The sequence below is a fragment of the Lepus europaeus genome, chromosome 6 (assembly GCF_033115175.1).
Source record: "Lepus europaeus isolate LE1 chromosome 6, mLepTim1.pri, whole genome shotgun sequence".
Taxonomy (NCBI): domain Eukaryota; kingdom Metazoa; phylum Chordata; class Mammalia; order Lagomorpha; family Leporidae; genus Lepus; species Lepus europaeus.
The window spans coordinates 86,634,689-86,653,937 of NC_084832.1; the positions used below are offsets into that span (position 1 = coordinate 86,634,689).

Below are 19,249 nucleotides of genomic sequence, written 5' to 3' on the forward strand. Positions count from 1 at the left end.
TAACTCTGCCTTTCAAATAATTTTTTTTAAAAAGTCTTTAAAAAACAAAATAAAAATCACCACTTGACCTAGAAACAGCCCTAGCCCATTAGACAGTTTTACTGGAGAGATTTAATAAACTATGGGAAAACATTTACAGCACTGCAGAGCTAAGCTTTTTTCTTTTTAATATAAGAAACCAACCATCTCACACTGTGAAACACACTGCAAATCCTCACTTAAAAACCCAAAAAATTTTTTGATTTTAAAGAACATTTAACAGTAACTGTACAATTAGTTCAGTAGCATCTAATATTGACACCAAATAAATGATGGCAGATAAAATTATAACTAGATATTATTTTATAAGCAAAAGAGATTTGCCTTCAAACAGGGTTTTCACGATTCAAAAGATTTATTTGGAAAAATCAGCACAGGACAAAGATATACTTAATATAAGTCTCAGAATATTTAGCTATTCAGAATCTACATGAAATGTAGGCAGCAATTCTGATTTCACAGAACATCAAAGGTTTATACAAATTAAACCCCATAACCCAGCCCCCCGCCAATATACTACTATATCTACCCCCTTTTGACAATAGCTTTGACTAAGCTTATATCTTCAGGGCTACTAGAACAAACTAAAAAAGCATAATCATTTTCATCTTTTAAATGACTAGGATTAAAGCAACCAAAATATTACTGTTACAGCAAAGTTTATTAAAACCGTAAGAGAACACCACTAATAACATTTTTAAATTATGCAAAATGATTTCTTTATTGAGAGTAAGTAACTACATAGATTTCACAGTACTGTGGCATACTTGCATTTAGTTAGTCACAAACACATTTTTGACATTCACAATGATGAGCATCATCATTACCATTCTATTCTACAAAGCGTATGAATAAAGAAAAATACAAAAACCTCGAGTTTTACAAAAGAAAAAAACTCTTTTAAGTCTACATACATTAACAATAAAACCATTTCTTCCAGGTAACAAGTAAAAGTGTAAAGGCATACCACTGGATTGTTTTTTCTAAATAGCAAGGAATGAAAGATATGTTTAATATCTACGACGCTTATTGGGGCCTTCAAAGTTGCCACCTTGACTTCCTCTACCAAAGCCACCGGGACCACCACTCACAGGACCTACACCACTCAGTGGTGCCTGAGGGGTTTCAGAACCTGTTCTAGTCCCCATAGGTGATCCCATCTGAGATGGTGGCCCTTGGGGAAATCTATCATTGTGCTATAATATCACAAAATAAATATGAAGTCCATTTGGAACACGCCAAATATAAGTGACAAGAAAAATTGGCAAAATCCCAAGTGGTGGTGTCATGAAGTTCAGCAGAAAGTCCAGCAGAATCAGGATCACACATAGAAGGAAGAAAGGAGCAATTTAATTAGTAACTATGTTTAAAAAAAAAAAAAAGCAGCATCTGAAGATTTAGATATCACTAATACTATGCCCCAATTTTATGAAAAAAGAACTGATTTTACAACATAAGCAAATGCCATCTTAAGCCTAATCAGTACTTCAATAGTGCTCTGATTACAGTGGTTAAAAGCTTATACTGCTTGAAACTATGCTGTACAAGAAAAAATATTTTTTGAAAACTCAAAACAAAACTGGGGAGCAGCATCACATTGTTTTAAAATGTAAATATTCTAAAAATCTCAGTGTCAATGTTTTTAAGACAGAAACCACTAGCACAAACACACACAAAGGAAAATGATTTCAATGTAGAAACCTGAACTGTATGCACTGGAACATTAGTACTGAGAAAATAATTTCCTTTTAAAAACTAATAATTTAGTAACATGAATTACTAATAGCACAATTAAACATATGAATTGTGTATTTTTTAAAACTTCACAATAAAAAACCACACGTATTAATCTCAAGGGTTGAAGAGAATTTATGTAATTGTAAAAAGTCACTGAAAAAAGGACAATGGTAGTATTTAAATATTGTACAATTTCAGAGAAAGGGTAGAAAAATGGGACAATTAGCCTTACTTCTATGTTACTTTTGCCAATCGGATGCTACACAAAAAGTGAACCAAAGCAGTTTATATTCTTACTACATTTCAGACATTTTACTATAAAAATAAACCCTCTACTGACGGAAACAAATACACCATAAAGTGCATGATGCACCACCTGCAAATAGTATGTATTACGCAATGCCTCTTGTCCCCGTAAAATCGTTTAAAAAAAAAAAAAAAAGCCCAACAGTTAGCAAGTCCAATTTTTCCCCAATTTTTAATAGATTATGTATGACGGCAATAAATTTTAAAATGAAAAACACTGCATTCATCAATTCTAAGAAGCACAATGTCTTACTTTTAACATCTCAGTGCTTTTATTTAAAGATCTGGTATGACAGTTCCAAAATAAACCTTTTCAAAATATAGAATCAATTTTCCTTTCTAGTCTTTCAATATCATTAACAAACATCAAATGAAAAAGCTATTTCATCAATATTCAAGCTTCATTTAAATAGTGCTGGACTTTAAGTGATAAAAGGTATCACTGTTTCTGATATCCAAGTATAATAAAAATCATAACTGAAAAATCTTGTATTTTATAATATTTAACCTACACAAAGATATCTTCACACTCTCAGATCAAAACAAAAACCTGTCTACTTCAAATTCAGTTAGAAATATAATTAAGAATTATATGAAAGAATGAGCAAAGTTAAAGTTTAGAATATTCAAATAAACTTTGCTAATTACTTTACAGTTAAAATTCTTTAAAATAAATTATGACAGATGATCTTTTTATTAAAAATGCTTACTGAAAATAACTGTCTCACAAATAGTAGAGTCCACATAGAAAATTAAAATAATCATAAACTATTTGAGTATTACATTGAATGCTAATAAAAGTTATTTACAAATTAAACTCATTGAAAAAAGTAACTATAATGAACATATGCATTTGCTATTAACCGAGGCACAAAAGCATGTTGGGGATGGTAATACTAATTCTTACTCTATTTAAAAATTCTTTATCATAAACCAACATATAACATCAGAAAATTAGTTTATTCATTGGCTGTTGATCTTTACTACCAAAAGAAATGATGCTGAATTAAGTGTGAAGTTACCTTTGGGGTACAAGTGTATATTACCAAATATAATTAAAATAATGTGCATGATACATTACCACTGCTCCATTATCTGGCATCATTGGAGTTCCCATATTTGCAGCTCCTTCTGGTCCCATGGCAGGACCAGGACCCATTGGTGGGCCAGGAATAGTTCCTCTGTTGTTCATATTCATACCCATCATTGGAGGAGGACCTTGGTTACCAGCAGGTGCTGGGCTAAACGCATCTATGTAAAACAATCTAAACTTAGAGCTGTCCTATCTTAGTTTAGTAAACATCAAAAATTTAACAATACTTATGTATACTATACAGCAAAATTATTATCAAAAATCATTTTCCTTATTTGAGAATGGGACACTCAATTATCTATTCTGTAATACACCATTACCTACACTCTCAAATTTCCATGCCCAAATCAAACGAACTCAAGCAAATAAGGCAACTATCATTTACTTTAGACCACTGGAGACTGTAGCAGTTTGAAACTTATAAACATCAGTATCATTTACGATAGTCTGCCTTTAAACCTAACAATGATGACTATACTCTACTAGTTTAAACAAAGAACTAGCACTTTGAAAACCACTTAATTTTCTTCAAGTTATAACTAAAAAGAGAATGCAAATTATATTACTTTGTAAGAGGGGAAACCACTTCGTACAATATACACTAAGATCACAATAACTAACCTCTTTACACAGTTATGGAACCTTCCAAAATTATAGGAATTACTATTTCTTAACTTTATATGGAAACACAATATAAACAAAAAAAATTAAAATGACTTATCATGAAAAAACTGATTTTAAAAAGCAACTACAACCAAATACAAATAAAATGACATGGCTCTGAGTTCTTTGACATGCCAAAATTCTAAAAATGGACAAAAAGAAATCTTTTTTCTTCAAAAAGATATCCACCTATCTCACACTAATTCCAACAGTGTTTGAGCAGAAATACTAGATATGATGGTCTCAGATAAAAGATTTTTAGGTACTTTATATAAAATTATTTCCCTCTTTGTTTATCCTCATTTATTGTTAAAAACTGCTCCAATCTAGGTTTCCTTCTAGTGTTTTATTCCAATTTTCTGACACTCAATTTCTCAAATGTATTTCATAAAAGGAGGTAAAAGTCCATATATTCAAACCCACTACAAAATACTCAATGCAGCTGAACTCTGTATGTAGCCAAGTCCAAGGAGTAGGCCAAAGGAAGAAGTCTTGCTCCTTACCAGAACTTGGCATACATATGAAGAGGATCTTCAATACATTCATGGAAAATGGCATTATGAAAAGGCACACAGGATTTCAAAAAATTTTTTGCATCAAAAGAAGCTTCTCTTAATTTTATTTTCCATGAACTTTTAAAAATATTCCCATATTACTGTTCTTTGAGTCCAATAACCTCGTAAGAATTAGTTTCTAAAGAAAATGTTCCTCCTGAAAACATCTACAGTTTATTCAAGAATAATTCCAATCCCCTAATATAGGTATAAACAAACATTTTTAGTAATTTCCACAATCTAGAAAAGAAGGGGGAAGTAGAGTACTATGAAATATTCCATGTCAACAATCCCCAAAAAGGACACATTAAGGATAAATTCCATGTCCCTCTTTAACAGAACACAACTGTTAAATTTTACTTGTGAGTTTAGACTATAGTGATTATGTATATAAAAGAATTCCAACATAAAGCCTTATGTTTAATATCTATATCTTCCACCACACAGCAATAGCAAACTAAATTTAAGGATCCAAGAAATGTGGCATTATCTGGTTATCTAAAAAGCAAGATTTATGACCTGTGTTTCACATGGTATGCACATGCTGGTGATACACTGGAAAATTTGCTGCCAAATTCCATCATTATAAATAATGGGGATATGACAGTTCTATCTTCTCAGCAGGAACCCAACTAACTGATAATGAAAAATCAGCTCCACTGAACCATTATGATAATGCTCACAGTCTATGAAGTTTCATATTGAATGAAGACTAAGGAAAAGAACATTAAATGGACTGGAGACTAAGTGTCAAAGTGTAAATATGCTTCTCTGATGAATAAAATGCCATAAAAATTTGTTTCTATTGTTTCTGAACAAAATAAAGAATTTTAAGGCATATTCTCATATTTTTCCTAATAAAGCTATTATTCAAGAAAATAGTGCTTACAGGGTCTCCACACAATCCAAAATGGATTTTAAAGGTTTTTTTTTAATGGTACTAGTATCAATATAATAATTGTAAAAACCTCCAAACTGCCTATAATCAATAATAAACTCATAATCTTTAAAATCATATGGACTTCCTAATATATTATCTCAAAATTTAAACTAAAATAGACATAAATATTGACCAGCACATTACTACATACTCAACTACTGTTCATAATTTAGAACCCTTGCTTCATTATTTCATGTGCACTGCACAAATCTCCAGATTAACTTGTTTGTGGGCCAGAGTCGTGTTTCTTGTTTCCTCTGTGGAATAGAAATGCTCAGAGACTAAGTAAACAGCAATAATGATTCCAAATTCTCTGATTAGTAGTGTCAAAAAACTAGCATCAGGTTGGTTTAAAAGGGGGGTGGGTTAAGGAAAATGCTCTCCCTGCATACACATTACATGTTTTACAGCATAAACTACATATTCCAAGGGCATACTGGAGGAGTATGCATGTTATGCATATTGGATGCTACAGTAATCTTTAAGACATTCTATGCACACTTGAGTTATGTAAAAAACGACAGCTTCAATGGGTCGGTCAATTTAATATAAAAGGAATATATATATGTATACATATATATAAGTAATTTAATTCATTATCCAACACTTAAATGTATGGCACTCCAAATTTAATGAGGTCGGTGATACTCCATTTATTTTTCTTCCCTTTACTTGATAGGACTTCACTGACAATTTGGCTATTCAAGCCAATAGAAATTAAAGTTGTTATCATAGGCAATGTCTTTAAAAACTACATCAACTTTAAAGAAATGTATTAGCAACATACATCTCATTTTTCAATAAATTATGTACTCTCCAAATTGTACATTTTTGTGCACATTACTGTAGTAGGTAAGAAAAGAAATTTCAATAGTGAATAAAATACCTACAAAGTTACATGAAAAAGTGCAAAACAGAAATACGTAACATATTCTCAGAGGTTTGAAAATACAAGTAACAACCCAAATTTCCAAGGTAAAAAAACCAATATGAAGACAGGAAATTTGATTTTTGAAGTACAACAGAGTAATACTGTACCATGCAATGACTATACTAGTTTCAGGCTATATCAAAACCTGTTTTATAGGTTTTTTTCCATTAAAGAGCCAAAGCCTCTGCTAAGGCTTCAAATTTCCATCCTAGTCATGTATTTTTAATTGAATTATATTTTATATCAATGTAATCAATGTAAGAGATTTTTAGCTTCATAAGTGTTAGTTATTTTAGTTTCATACTGATATGTATAGACCCCACAAACAGCATATACACTCCCCCCAAAGAATCACAAGTAAGTTACAGAAGCCTTTTGCTTCAAATCCCTACCTCCCATGTTTATTGCTCCACGGGGACCCATATCACCCATTCTCATTTCCTGTTCTCTCTGTAAGTAAACATAGTTGTCACAGTCAACCTATCGATCTTATGATTTTACATTTCCCATCTAAAATAAAAAAGAAAATAATGAATTGGGACATTACTTCCATTAATATTTGCAAATTTCCAACACCAACGACTTGATAACACTGAAAGCAACTTCAGTTTCCCAAACTTAACCCACTGCAAGCAAGTTCCTAGAAGACTCACTGTACATTGCAAGATGAATTATCAGTGAGTCAAATCACATAAAATCTACCACAGATCGTTTAATGTTTTTACTCCAACAGATCAAGGACACAAGCAAAAGAAAATCTAAATATTACCACCACTCGAGTTACTCTGTCCTCCCAGGTCACTGAAGTCTTTAAAAGGAAATGATTGTTACCATGTTTATATTAAAATGTCTTCAAACATAAAACACAAAGAAACAGCTTTAGGACACTAAACTAAAACTATAAACAATTAGCACTATTATAATTCATTCTTGCATTTATTTCTGTCACTTAAGCATTATTCCACTCAGGGCTTACAGATATACCATGAGAATTCTTCACTCTGCAAAAAGTTATTGAAGCTACAAAAAAAACATTACTTTTTTTTAGCTAAGCAAAAGATTTATGTGAAACCCTGAATGGAAAGTGTTACACAGTTGGTAAATTCTGTTAGAATGTACTGTGAAGTTAACTGTAACTAAAAAGTTATACAAGTGTTGCGAATATTTCAAATTTCAACACAGAAACTGCTTCTTTAAAAACACGTAATGTACTAATGTTACATAGAATTAACTTCAATAAAACCTCTAGGTGAAAGTACAAAAGAGAACATATTAAAATTGTAATTACTGCTTTGATATGACTGTTTCCAGCCTCAGACAAATGTGTTAAATGTCTTAATTATGAAAAGCATTCAGAGACAAAAGTGGCAATGTTTAAATCTAAAGAAAGCAAATTTATTATACTTTTAAAACAGCAATCTTACGAAATTCTCAAAGTTCACTTAAAATTTCATTTAATAATATAAAGTACTTGTGAAAAGCACCCACACAATGAGAAATAAAGGAAATAAAAGAATGATGGAAATACCTAAGAATTTCTCAAAAGGGCCATGGAAAATGGAATTAAAGCTAAGTTTATGTGCAAAAACTTTTGAAAATCATGCACTTTATTCATGATACATATTTTAAAGAATTTTTGAAGAACCTTTCATATATAGGAATTCCAAAAATTTCTGCAAATAAACATTTTAATTTCATTTTCCACGTTTTTCAAATTACCCTCAATAAATGCCATTAAGCAGCAAGTGGCTCAATTTAACAAAAGAAAACTAACCAAGTAATCTAATAGAAGATGCCCAAAAGTAATCATTGGTGAAAATATAACAAAAACACCATCATGAAGAAATGAAATACTGTCACATTTCAAAAATAAGAATGCCAAATCTTTCAAAAACCTATGCTTGGGGCAGGCATTTGGCGTACTGTTAAAGACATCATTTGAAGCATTCCCACAGTGTACGTTAGGATGCCTGAGTTTGGTACCCTGTTCCAGTACCACTTACAGCTTCCTGCGAACACGTACTCTGCGACACACAAAGTGATGGCTAGGGCCCAGTGCTGCAGCTTAGGGGGTAAAGCAGCCACCTGTGGTGCCGGCATCTCATAGGACCGCCATTTGAGTCTCAGCTGCTCCACTTCCAATCTAGCTCTCTGCTATGGCCTAGGAAAGCAGTGAAAGATGGCCCAAGTGCTTGAACCCCTGCATCTGCGTGGGAGACCCAGAAGAATCTCCAGGCTCCTGGCTTTGGACTGGTGCAGCAACAGCCATTGTAGTAAGTTCTGAAGTGAACCAGCAGACGGAAGAACTCTATCTCTGTGTGTTTCTGCCTCTGCCTGTCTCTGTAACTCTGCTTTTCAAATAAATAAATTTTAAAAAAAGAAGTGATGGCTCAAATGGCTAGGTCCCAGCCACCCATGCGGGAGACCCAGACTGAGTTCCTGGTTCCCGGCTTCAGCCTGGCCCAGCCTTGGCTGTTTTGAGTATCCAGGAAGTAAATAGCAGTTGGGAGATCTCTTTCTGTAAAATAAAAGTTCTAAAATCTATTCTTTAAAGTTTTTAAAATTGAACTTCTCTCTTCATTAAACTCTGGCTATTAATGGATGGTATCATTGATCTACAAATCAAGCTAAATTATAAGATAAAATTACCAATGAAGCACTTATGGAAGAAAGCTTTAACTTTCATCATAACTCGCAATAAACCAAACCAAGCTTCAGCTTCTCACTACTTAAAAGCCAAAATGCTCTGGCACACCCAAAAATCTTCTAGGGTAATAACAAAGGAAATAACAGAGGAAATAGTTATATTTCAGCACAATAAAGTAAAACATAGATTTTATGATCTTGACTTTTTAGATGGACAAAGGTTTAATTATTACTTTTGGATTTGTCTTCAATACAAAGGGTTAGGAATGCAATGTCTAACACTAATAGAAGGTAATTACTGTATCCTCACTATTGGAGATGTCAATTTTGAAATACTCCTTATGAGTTCTAATGACCCTAACTACAGGCCTATGATTCACTAGCATAGCAAAGAGACATAAACAATCTTTCTTATCACATTGTATTATTTTCGGGGTTAACAACATTTACTTTCATTAATCACAAAGTTAATTGCTTTCCTTTATTATTTAATAAATCCATTTTCATCATTAAGAGAATTTTATGGGACACTTATAACATATTACCATTTTAAGTGGAACAAAGGGGGTGAACATTTCCCTTATGCTGCTATATTATAAACTGGTTTGAGGAAAAAATGTATTTCATTAGATGCAATAATCAGATGTCTTAAGATTATTCCATGCTAGCATACCCTAATCAATATATTAAAATATTAATTCATGTTGTAGATAGCACTTCCCCTAAATATATGCAGATTTAGCATTGTTAACAGTTAACAAAAATTACCATTTCACACAATTTTACTCTTAATGAAAAAGAGTATTACTTGATAACAGATTATGATTTTAGAAGGATTACTATTTTAGAAGCAAAACAAGTTTCAACCTTCCTGGCAAGGTTTTCAGTTGCAGTTACTTTCTAGAAATCCATGGCTACAGACTTCTAGTAAAATGTAAAAGGCAGAGATTATATTTAAGGTGATTCTGCAAACTAAAATTAAGGCAGTTATTTCTTATTTTAATAATGAAGCATCAGGGCCGGCGCCGTGGCTTAACAGGCTAATACTCTGCCTTGCGGTGCCGGCATACCGGGTTCTAGTCCCGGTTGGGGCGCCGGATTCTAACCCGGTTGCCCCTCTTCCAGGCCAGCTCTCTGCTATGGCCCGGGAAGGCAGTGGAGGATGGCCCAAGTGCTTGGGCCCTGCACCCCATGGGAGACCAGGAGAAGCACCTGGCTCCTGGCTTCGGATCAGCGAGATGCGCCGGCCGCAGCTGCCATTGGAGGGTGAACCAATGGCAAAAAGGAAGACCTTTCTCTCCCTCTCTCTCACTATCCACTCTGCCTGTCAAAAAAAAAAGCATCATTAAAAACAATTACAAAATTTAGTCCAGCTGTATGCCCAACCACAAAGCACTATACATAAGCCTCAGTGCATTTGTCTCTCTCTCTCTGCCTTTCAAATAAATAAATCTTAAAAAAAAAAAAAAAAAAAGATGATAAAACCAAGGTAAAGAGTTACTACACAACCTAAATCAAGGTCATAAATACCAAGTGGTTGAATTGGCCTGTAAAATTCTGCTAGAGTTCATAAAACTTCTACCTTCACAAGGTGCCTTCTTAAGAATCCCAAGGGACAGCACTCTGGCGCAGTAGGCTAAGCCACCGCCTGCTCCACTTCCAATCAGGCTCTGTGCTTTGGCCTGGGAAAGCAGTGGCTCAAGTGATTGGACCCCTGCACCCACGTGGGAGACCAGGAATAAGCTCCTGGCATCGTGGTTCCTGGCTCCGGATTGGCACAGCCCCAGCCACTGCAGCACATGGGAATTGAACCAGCAGATGAAGACCTTTCTCTCCATCTCTCCATCTTTCTGTCTGTAACTCTACCTCTCAAATAAATTAATTAATTAAATAAAGAATTCCAAGAGTAAAGGCTTAATAAAACCTAAAATTTTGGGGCTGGTGCTGTGGCTCAGCAGGTTAAACCCCTGTTCTACAGCAACAGCATCCTATATGGGCACCTGTTCAAGTCATGGCTCCTCCACTTCCAATCCAGCTCTCTGGCATTCCACATGGGTGCCAGTTCAAGACCCAGCTGCTCCATTTCCGATCCAGCTCTTTGCTGTGGCCTGGGAAAGCAGTACAAGATGGCCCAAGTCCTTGAGCCCCTGCACCTGCGTGGGAGACCAGGAAGAAGCTCCCGGCTCCTGGATTCGAATCGGCGCAGTTCCGGCCATTGAGGCCAATTGGGAAGTGAACCATCAGATGGAAAACCTCTCTTTCTTTCTCTCACTCTCTCTCTCTCTGTGTACCTCTGACTTTCAAATAAATAAATAAATCTTTGAAAAAAAGAAAGAAAAGAATGATTACAATTCAGGAGTAGCTAAATTAAAAGATGACCCTCAAAAAAGCAAAGTATGGCTGATTCCTAGAACTACACAACAAACCATATCCATGTAACATGAAACAGGAGTTCTCAAAGTGCAGTTCATTTAGTAGTAAAGATTCTTTCAGCAAACACACAAAGTAAAAACCATTCCATGTTTTATAAACTCAGACATAGTTGTAATACCATGATCTTATGAGACCTGTCACTCTCAATATAGACTACATTCAATAGTATAAAAGCAACAGTTGGCAAAACTCCAGATGTTTTATCACAAATCAAGGCATTTATACTCAATTATTATTAGCGACCATTGTATTTATCACATGCATTAAACTACAAATTAAGCATTTGTATTTATTAGTTGGGCATTGTAGAACAGATGTTAAAGCCACATATTGCTGATGCCAGTCACCATTTTGGCTACTCCGCTAACCATCTGCCTCCCTGCTAATGCTCCTGGCAAGCAGCAGCAGAAGGCTTAAGTTACTTGAGTCTCTGCCACCAATATGGGAGACCCAGATGAAGTTCCTGGCTCCTGTATTCTTCGTGGTCAGGCCCCAGCTGTTGGGCTCATTTGGGGAGTGAATCAACACATAAACCGGGGAGGGTGGCGGAGGCAAAGAAGAGACAGAGAGAGGAAAACAGAATTCCGGTGATTGGGATGCATCTTCATTAAGTGACTCTTTTCACAGAACAAGATTTTTACTTGAGAAACTGCTTTCTGACTAAGTTTATTACTGCTATGATTTTTTGGTGGGTATTTTCTAATGAGATTGGTACTAAAAATTTAAATTATTTTTCTGAAAAAGACCTATTTATTTGAAAGACATAGTTAAAGAGAAATGCAGATTCTTTAGTACAAAACAGTAACATTTGGACTATCTCAATAAATCAATGAATCTGTATTTTTTTGATAATCAGTACATATTACAAAATCATTATAGGAAAAAGATTCAAAGCTAAAAACAGACCAATTCATTTTTATGCGAGTACTTTTAAGACATCATCAATGAAATGTTACCACACTGTCAAAGTATCCAGTAATCGAAAAAAGTTATTAATATAGTCCTTGCCTTACTTATTAACTGTATAAAGTCAGATTTTCTTCATATATTTTAATCCCGACCCTTTTGCATAGGTGAACACAGAAGGAAATATGGAAAACCAACTATTTTCCATACAGCATTAAACAGATTTGCAAAACATAATCCTTTTCTTCTCACTACACTAAAAACATTTAAAACACTTGCAAAACTGCAGAGGCTACTCTTCCCTCTAAGAAACTATTTTCTTTAAAATGTTTCAATTTGTAACATGATAAATATAACCTAAACAGAAGCTGATTGGAGTCTTCAATAATTTTTTAATGCCAAAACGTTTACAAACTATTATTTTTAACGTCCTACTATCCTTACTTGGGACCAGCATTTGTGGTATAGCAGGTAAAGCTGCCACCTAAAATGTCAGCATCCTGTATGTGGGACGGTTCACAACCCAATTATTCCACTTCCAACCCAGCTCTCTAAAGACCTGGAGAAAGCATCTGGGCCCCAGCCACCTACATGGGAGACCCAGATGAAGCTCCTGACCCAGTCCTGGCCATTGTGGCAATCTGGGGGGTGAACCAATGGATGGAAGATCCTCCTCACTCCCTTGCTCTCTCTGCCTCTCCCTCTGACTTCCATAAATAAATCCTTAAAGAAATAAAAACTTCTGGGGCTGGTGCTATGGCATAGCGAGTCAATCCACCGCCGGCAGTGCCAGCATCCCATATGGACACCGGTTCGAGTCCCGGTTGCTCTACTTCCAATCCAGCTGGGAAAGCAGTAGAAGACCCAAGTCCTTGGGCCTCTACACCCGGAAGAAGCTCCTGGCTCCTGATCAGTGCGGCTCTGGCTATTGCGGCCAATTAGTGAGTGAACCAGAGAATAGAAGACCTCTTTCTCTCTCTCTGTGCCTCTCCTTCTCTCTCTAACTCTGACATTCAAATAAACAAATCTTAAAAAAAAAAAAAATAGGGTTGGCTTGCCGCGCAGTGGGTTAAAGCCCGAGCCTGCGGCGCCGGAATCCTATATGGGCGCCGGTTCAAGTCTCAGCTCCTCCTCTTCTGATCCAGCTCTCTGCTACAGCCTGGGAAAGCAGTAGAGGATGGTCCAGGTACTTGGGCCCCTGCATCTGCATGGGAGACCTGGAGGAAGCTCCTAGCTCCTGGCTTTGGATCAGTTCAGCTCTGGCCATTGCAGTCATTTGAGGAGTGAGCCAGTAGAATGGAAGAGCTCTCTCCGTAACTCTGTCTTTAAAATGAATAAAAATGATTTTTAAAAAAACAAAAGTAAAGTTCTATTCTTTCATAAAACACCAAAAAAATCTGCTAATTTAAAATCAGCAAATCAATATCCTCAAAGTTGAGAAATTATTCCATTCCAGTATTTGACATTCTGTAGAAAATGGCTATTCTTCCTTTAATATATTCAATACTTAAGAAGCTATCAATTTGTGATCTTAAAGAAACTGTAATGTGGTTTTTAAAATAACCTAATTAAAGGAATTACATGGTACTCAGGAAATGCAACAATTGTTGCATTAATTAAGTACAATGCCAATGCCTAAATCTTGAAATTTACTGCAGTAATGAAACACTGCCTTAAACTTTATCAACTGGAAGAATAGTTCATTTTCAATGGCAAGATACATCTTCATTTTGATCAACAAAAATTCTTATTTGAGTGACTGTAGCTTTAACAACCATAACCAATATTTTTTATTCGTAAAGATCTTTCATGTTTATCTCTTAAGAAAAACCCAAGGTTTATTTAGGCATCTCCATGTGCCTAAACAAGTTTCCATGTCTTAAAAAAAGAAAATTACATGGAGGCCGGCGCCGTGGCTCACTAGGCTAATCCTCCGCCTTGCGGCGCCGGCACACCGGGTTCTAGTCCCGGTCGGGGCACCGATCCTGTCCCGGTTGCCCCTCTTCCAGGCCAGCTCTCTGCTGTGGCCAGGGAGTGCAGTGGAGGATGGCCCAAGTGCTTGGGTCCTGCACCCCATGGGAGACCAGGAGAAGCACCTGGCTCCTGCCATCGGATCAGCGTGGTGCGCCGGCCGCAGCGCGCCAGCCGCGGCGGCCATTGGAGGGTGAACCAACGGCAAAAGGAAGACCTTTCTCTCTGTCTCTCTCTGTCACTGTCCACTCTGCCTGTCAAAAAAAAAAAGAAAATTACATGGGGCCGGCATGGTGGCGTAGAGGGTAAAGCTGCAACCTGCAATGCCAGCATCCCGTATGTGCTCTGGTTAGAGTCCCAGCTGCTCTACTTCTCGTCCGACTACCTACTAATGTGCCTGGAAAAGCAGAGGAAGATAGTCCAAGGGCTTGGGGCCCTGCATACACATGAAAACTGAAAGAAGCTCCTGGCTCCTGGCTATGGCCTGGCCCAGACCTGGCTGCTTCAGTGATTTGGGGAGTGGACAAGTAGATGGAAGACCTCTTTCTCTGTCTCTCCTTCTTCCTCCTTCTCTAACTCTATGTTTCAAGTAAATAAATAGATCTTGAAAAAAAAAATTTAAATAGAATAAAATTATATAAAATAATAGAACATTTAAATCCACTAAAAATATATGTAATTAATTCTAAAGACAGAATGTTGTGGTATAGCAAATTAAGTCACTGCTCTGTTCCACATGCTCCACTTCCAACCTAGCTCCCTTTTAATAGGTTTGGGAAGCAGCAGATAATGAGACAAGCACTACAGTCCCCGAAAACCACGTGGGAGACCCAGATGGAGTTTCGACTACTGTATTTGGCCTGGCTCAGGCCTGGCTGTTGATCCCATTTGGTAAATGAACAAGTGGATAGAAGATTTTTCTCTGTGTCATCCCATTTTTTTAAGTAAATAAAAGTTAAAAAAAAAAAAGTGTTTTTTTTTTTCTTCAGGAAAATGCATAGTAAATTCTGGTTAGTCTGAATATTTAACTTTTTATCATTAAATATTCTTAAAAATAAATTTCCTAATCAATACTTAATACTTGATAATATTTCAGTTAGCAAATAGAATTCTTTTCTCTCTTCCTTGACAACAAAAATCTTCATAAAAGGAAATCAAATCTTTATGAGAAATGTTCTTTAGTAAAAACTGTTGGCCGGCGCCGTTGCTCACTAGGCTAATCCTCCGCCTTGCGGCGCCGGCACACCGGGTTCTAGTCCCGGTCGGGGCACCGATCCTGTCCCGGTTGCCCCTCTTCCAGGCCAGCTCTCTGCTGTGGCCAGGGAGTGCAGTGGAGGATGGCCCAAGCCCTTGGGCCCTGCACCCCATGGGAGACCAGGATAAACACCTGGCTCCTTCCATCGGATCAGCCCGGTGCGCCGGCTGCAGCGCGCTACCGTGGCGGCCATTGGAGGGTGAACCAATGGCAAAAGGAAGACCTTTCTCTCTGTCTCTCTCTCACTGTCCACTCCGCCTGTGAAAAAATAAAAATAAAAAAAAAATAAAATAAAAACTGTTAGCATCCAGAAATTACTAGCTAACACAACATATTTATACATGAAGAATGGAGTAACAATTACATTAAATATCTAAAAAATGGGCATAAAATTTCTCCAGGTTGTCTCTTTGGAAACAAAGTATTCACCCATCAAAAAAAGTGTTAGGTTACTGAAGGGTATGCATCCGTAAACTAATCTTTAATTTTTTTTTTTTGGAGGAAAGTAAATTTAATATTTTTAAAAGAAAAAGCTTGGGAAACGTAACATTTTCAATTCACAAAATTAAATAAATGCTAAAAGATGATAAGGAAGGAAAAATAAAAAAATGACAATCTTTTGATATACATTAAGCAGAAACTCTAGCAAAACCTAGAGTTTGTCCCTCAGTTTGAATAGATGAATTCCAAAATATCTTCACACAAATATCTGAGAAAAACTTCCTTCGGTTTTCCAACTGTTAAAATAAACTTTAATATCATTACATTGAATAGGGAATTACAAATTTAAAAATCAATACAGAACTACACACATGTTAGAATAGTCAAAATCCAATCACTGATCACACCAAATGCTTTACAAGGATGTTGAGCAACAGAGACGCTCATTCAACAATAGAGGATATGCAAATGTACAGCCATTTTGGGAGAGAGTTTGGCAGTTCCTTATAAAACTCAGCACACTCTTACCACAAGATCCAGCAATAAGGTTCCTTGCTGTTACCAAAACGAGTTGAAAATTTCTATCCATCCAGAAACCTCCACATGAATGTTTAAAGCAGCTTTATTCACAACTGCTAAAACTTGGAGGAACCAGTATGTCCTTTACTGGAACAGATAAACCACAGTACATCCAAGACAACAGGTACTATTCAAAGCTAAAAAGAAATGAGTTGTCAACCCATGAAAAGACACGAACGAAAAATAAATGCATATTACTAAGTAGAAGATGCCAAACTGAAACAAATACAGTGTCCATTCTAACTGTATGACATTCTGGAAAAGGCAAAAAAATGAAAACAGAAAAGAATGAATAGTTTCCATGGGTTAGAGGGAAGGAAAAATAAGCAGAAACAAAAAGATGTTTCAGAAGAGTGAAAATATTGTCAAAAGCTTCAGGATGTATACGACTACACAGGAAGCTTATTGTGTACTACGTAGGTTTACTGATTGTTAACAAATATATGCCACTCCAGAGTATGATTTTAATAGTGGGGAAAGTTGTGCCTATGTGAAAACAATGATAAACAAGCTAGTCTCTGTACCTTCTTCTTAACTTTCATGTAAATCTAAACTCTTTTTAAACAAATTAAACTTTTTGGAAAAAACTTAGTAAATCAACCATAGTTTAGTTTTTCCTGCAAAGTTCAATAATGAAATTAAAAAGTTGTTCCCGGGGCCAGTGCTCTGGCGAAGCAGGTAAAGCCACCGCCTAGAGTGCCAGTATCACATAAAATTCAATCAACTGATGGACAAGGAGGGTAGCAGACTAGTGTCCTCAAAAAACTATGGACCTGCTCAGTGAGGGCAGTCTGGGACCTTTAAGAAGTACAAAAGGGGGGCCTGCGCCATGGCTCAATAGGCTAATCCTCTGCCTAAAGCGCCGGCACCCCAGGTTCTAGTCCCGGTTGGGGCACCTGGGGCACCGGCTTCTGTTCCGGTTGCTCCTCTTCCAGTCCAGCTGTCTGCTGTGGCCCGGGAGTGCAGTGGAGGATGGCACAAGTGCTTGGGCCTGCACCCGCATGGGAGACCAGGAGGAAGCACCGCACCGGCTGCAGCGGCCACAGGGGGGTGAACCAACGGAAAAGGAAGACCTTTCTCTCTCTCTCTCACTGTCCACTCTGCCTATCAAAAAAAAAAAAAAAAAAAAAAAAAAGTGCAGCCGGCGCTGCGGCTCACTAGGCTAATCCTCCGCCTTGCGGCACCAGCACACCGGGTTCTAGTCCCGGTCAGGGCACCGATCCTGTCCCGGTTGCCCCTCTTCCAGGCCAGCTCTCTGCTTTGGCCAGGGAGTGCAGTGGAGGATGGCCCAAGTCCTTGGGCCCTGCACCCGCATGGGAGACCAGGAGAAGCACCTGGCTCCTGCCTTCAGATCAGCGCGGTGCGCCAGTCGCAGCACGCCAACCGCGGCAGCCATTGGAGGGTGAACCAACGGCAAAGGAAGACCTTTCTCTCTGTCTCTCTCTCTCTCTCACTGTCCACTCTGCCTGTCAAAAAAAAGTGCAAAAGGGGTGCCAGTGCTGTGGCATAGCTGATAAAGCCACTGCCTGCAGTGCTGGCATTCTATATGGGCGCTAGTTCAAGTCCCGGCTGCTCCACCTCTGATCAAGCTCTCTGCTGTGGCACAGTGGGTTAACACCCTGGCCTGAAGCACCAGCATCCCATGTGGGTGCCGGTTCGGGTCCCGACTGCTCCGCTTCCTATCCAGCTCTCTGCTATGGCCTGAGAAAGCAGTAAAAGACGGCCCAAGTCCTTGGGCCCCTGCAACTGCATGGGGGACCCTGAGGAGGTGCTTGGCTCCTGGCTTCAGACTGGCACATTTCCGTCTGTAGCAGCAAACCGGGGAATGAACCAGAGGATGAAAGACCTCTGTCTCTGCCTCTCCTTCTCTTTTTAACTCTGACTTTCAAATAAATAAATGATATCTTTTTTTTTAAAAAAAAAAAGTTGTTCCTTATTTAATATTGATCTGTAATAGAAGCAACAAATAGAAATAGCAAGACTCAGTGTGTTCATTAACTTTTAAGACATGTTCTTAAACCAAGTTCATCCAACTAATGTATTCTTAAGGTCTAAATGAACAGCTTATTCTGACATATTATCAAATTCAACAGAGTAATATAATTAATGGTTGTTTTAAAAGATGGGCTGGCTTTGAGTAACACTGAATTAAATGTTACTACATATAATCTGTAATACATGAAGAGACAGAAGGCAACATATTTTATATCAACGTTTTATGTTTCTCAGTTTCTCCCTCTACCATGACTTTTTTTTTTTTTTTTTTTGGACAGGCAGAGTGGATAGTGAGAGAGAGAGACAGAGAAAAAGGTCTTCCTTTGCCGTTGGTTCACCCTCCAATGGCTAACACGGCTGGCGTGCTGCGGCCAGCATACCGCGCTGATCCAAAGGCAGCAGCCAGGTGCTTATCCTGGTCTCCCATGGGGTGTAGGGCCCAAGCACTTGGGCCATCCTCCAATGCACTCCCAGGCCATAGCAGAGAGCTGGCCTTGAAGAGGGGCAACCAGGACAGAATCTGGTGCCCCGACTGGGACTAGAACCTGGTGTGCCAGCGCTGCAAGGCGGAGGATTAGCCTGTGGAGCCACGGTGCCGGCCCTTTTTTTTTTTTTTTAAAGATTTATTTATTTCTTTGAAAGTCAGAGCTGCACAGAGAGAGAGGTCTTCCATCCGACGGCCCACTGGCTCCAACAGATGGAGATGTGTCAATCTGAAGCCAGGAGCCAAGTGCCTCCTCCAGGTCCCCCACGTGAGTGC

At 37.6% G+C, this 19,249-nt stretch overlaps 1 protein-coding gene across 1 annotated transcript in view; it reads right to left on the reverse strand.

Annotated features, from left to right (window-relative positions):
* Window positions 1-384: 384 nt before the first annotated feature.
* The window catches only part of PSPC1 (paraspeckle component 1), an 85,822-nt gene continuing 66,957 nt past the window's right edge, over window positions 385-19,249 (reverse strand). Inside the window, exons 7-9 of the mRNA XM_062194498.1 lie at window positions 6,656-6,713; window positions 3,164-3,333; window positions 385-1,235 (exon numbers count right to left, since the gene is read on the reverse strand). Coding sequence (XP_062050482.1) covers window positions 1,050-1,235; window positions 3,164-3,333; window positions 6,656-6,713 — 414 coding nt within the window. The 3' untranslated portion in view covers window positions 385-1,049. The remainder of the gene's footprint in view (window positions 1,236-3,163; window positions 3,334-6,655; window positions 6,714-19,249) is intronic.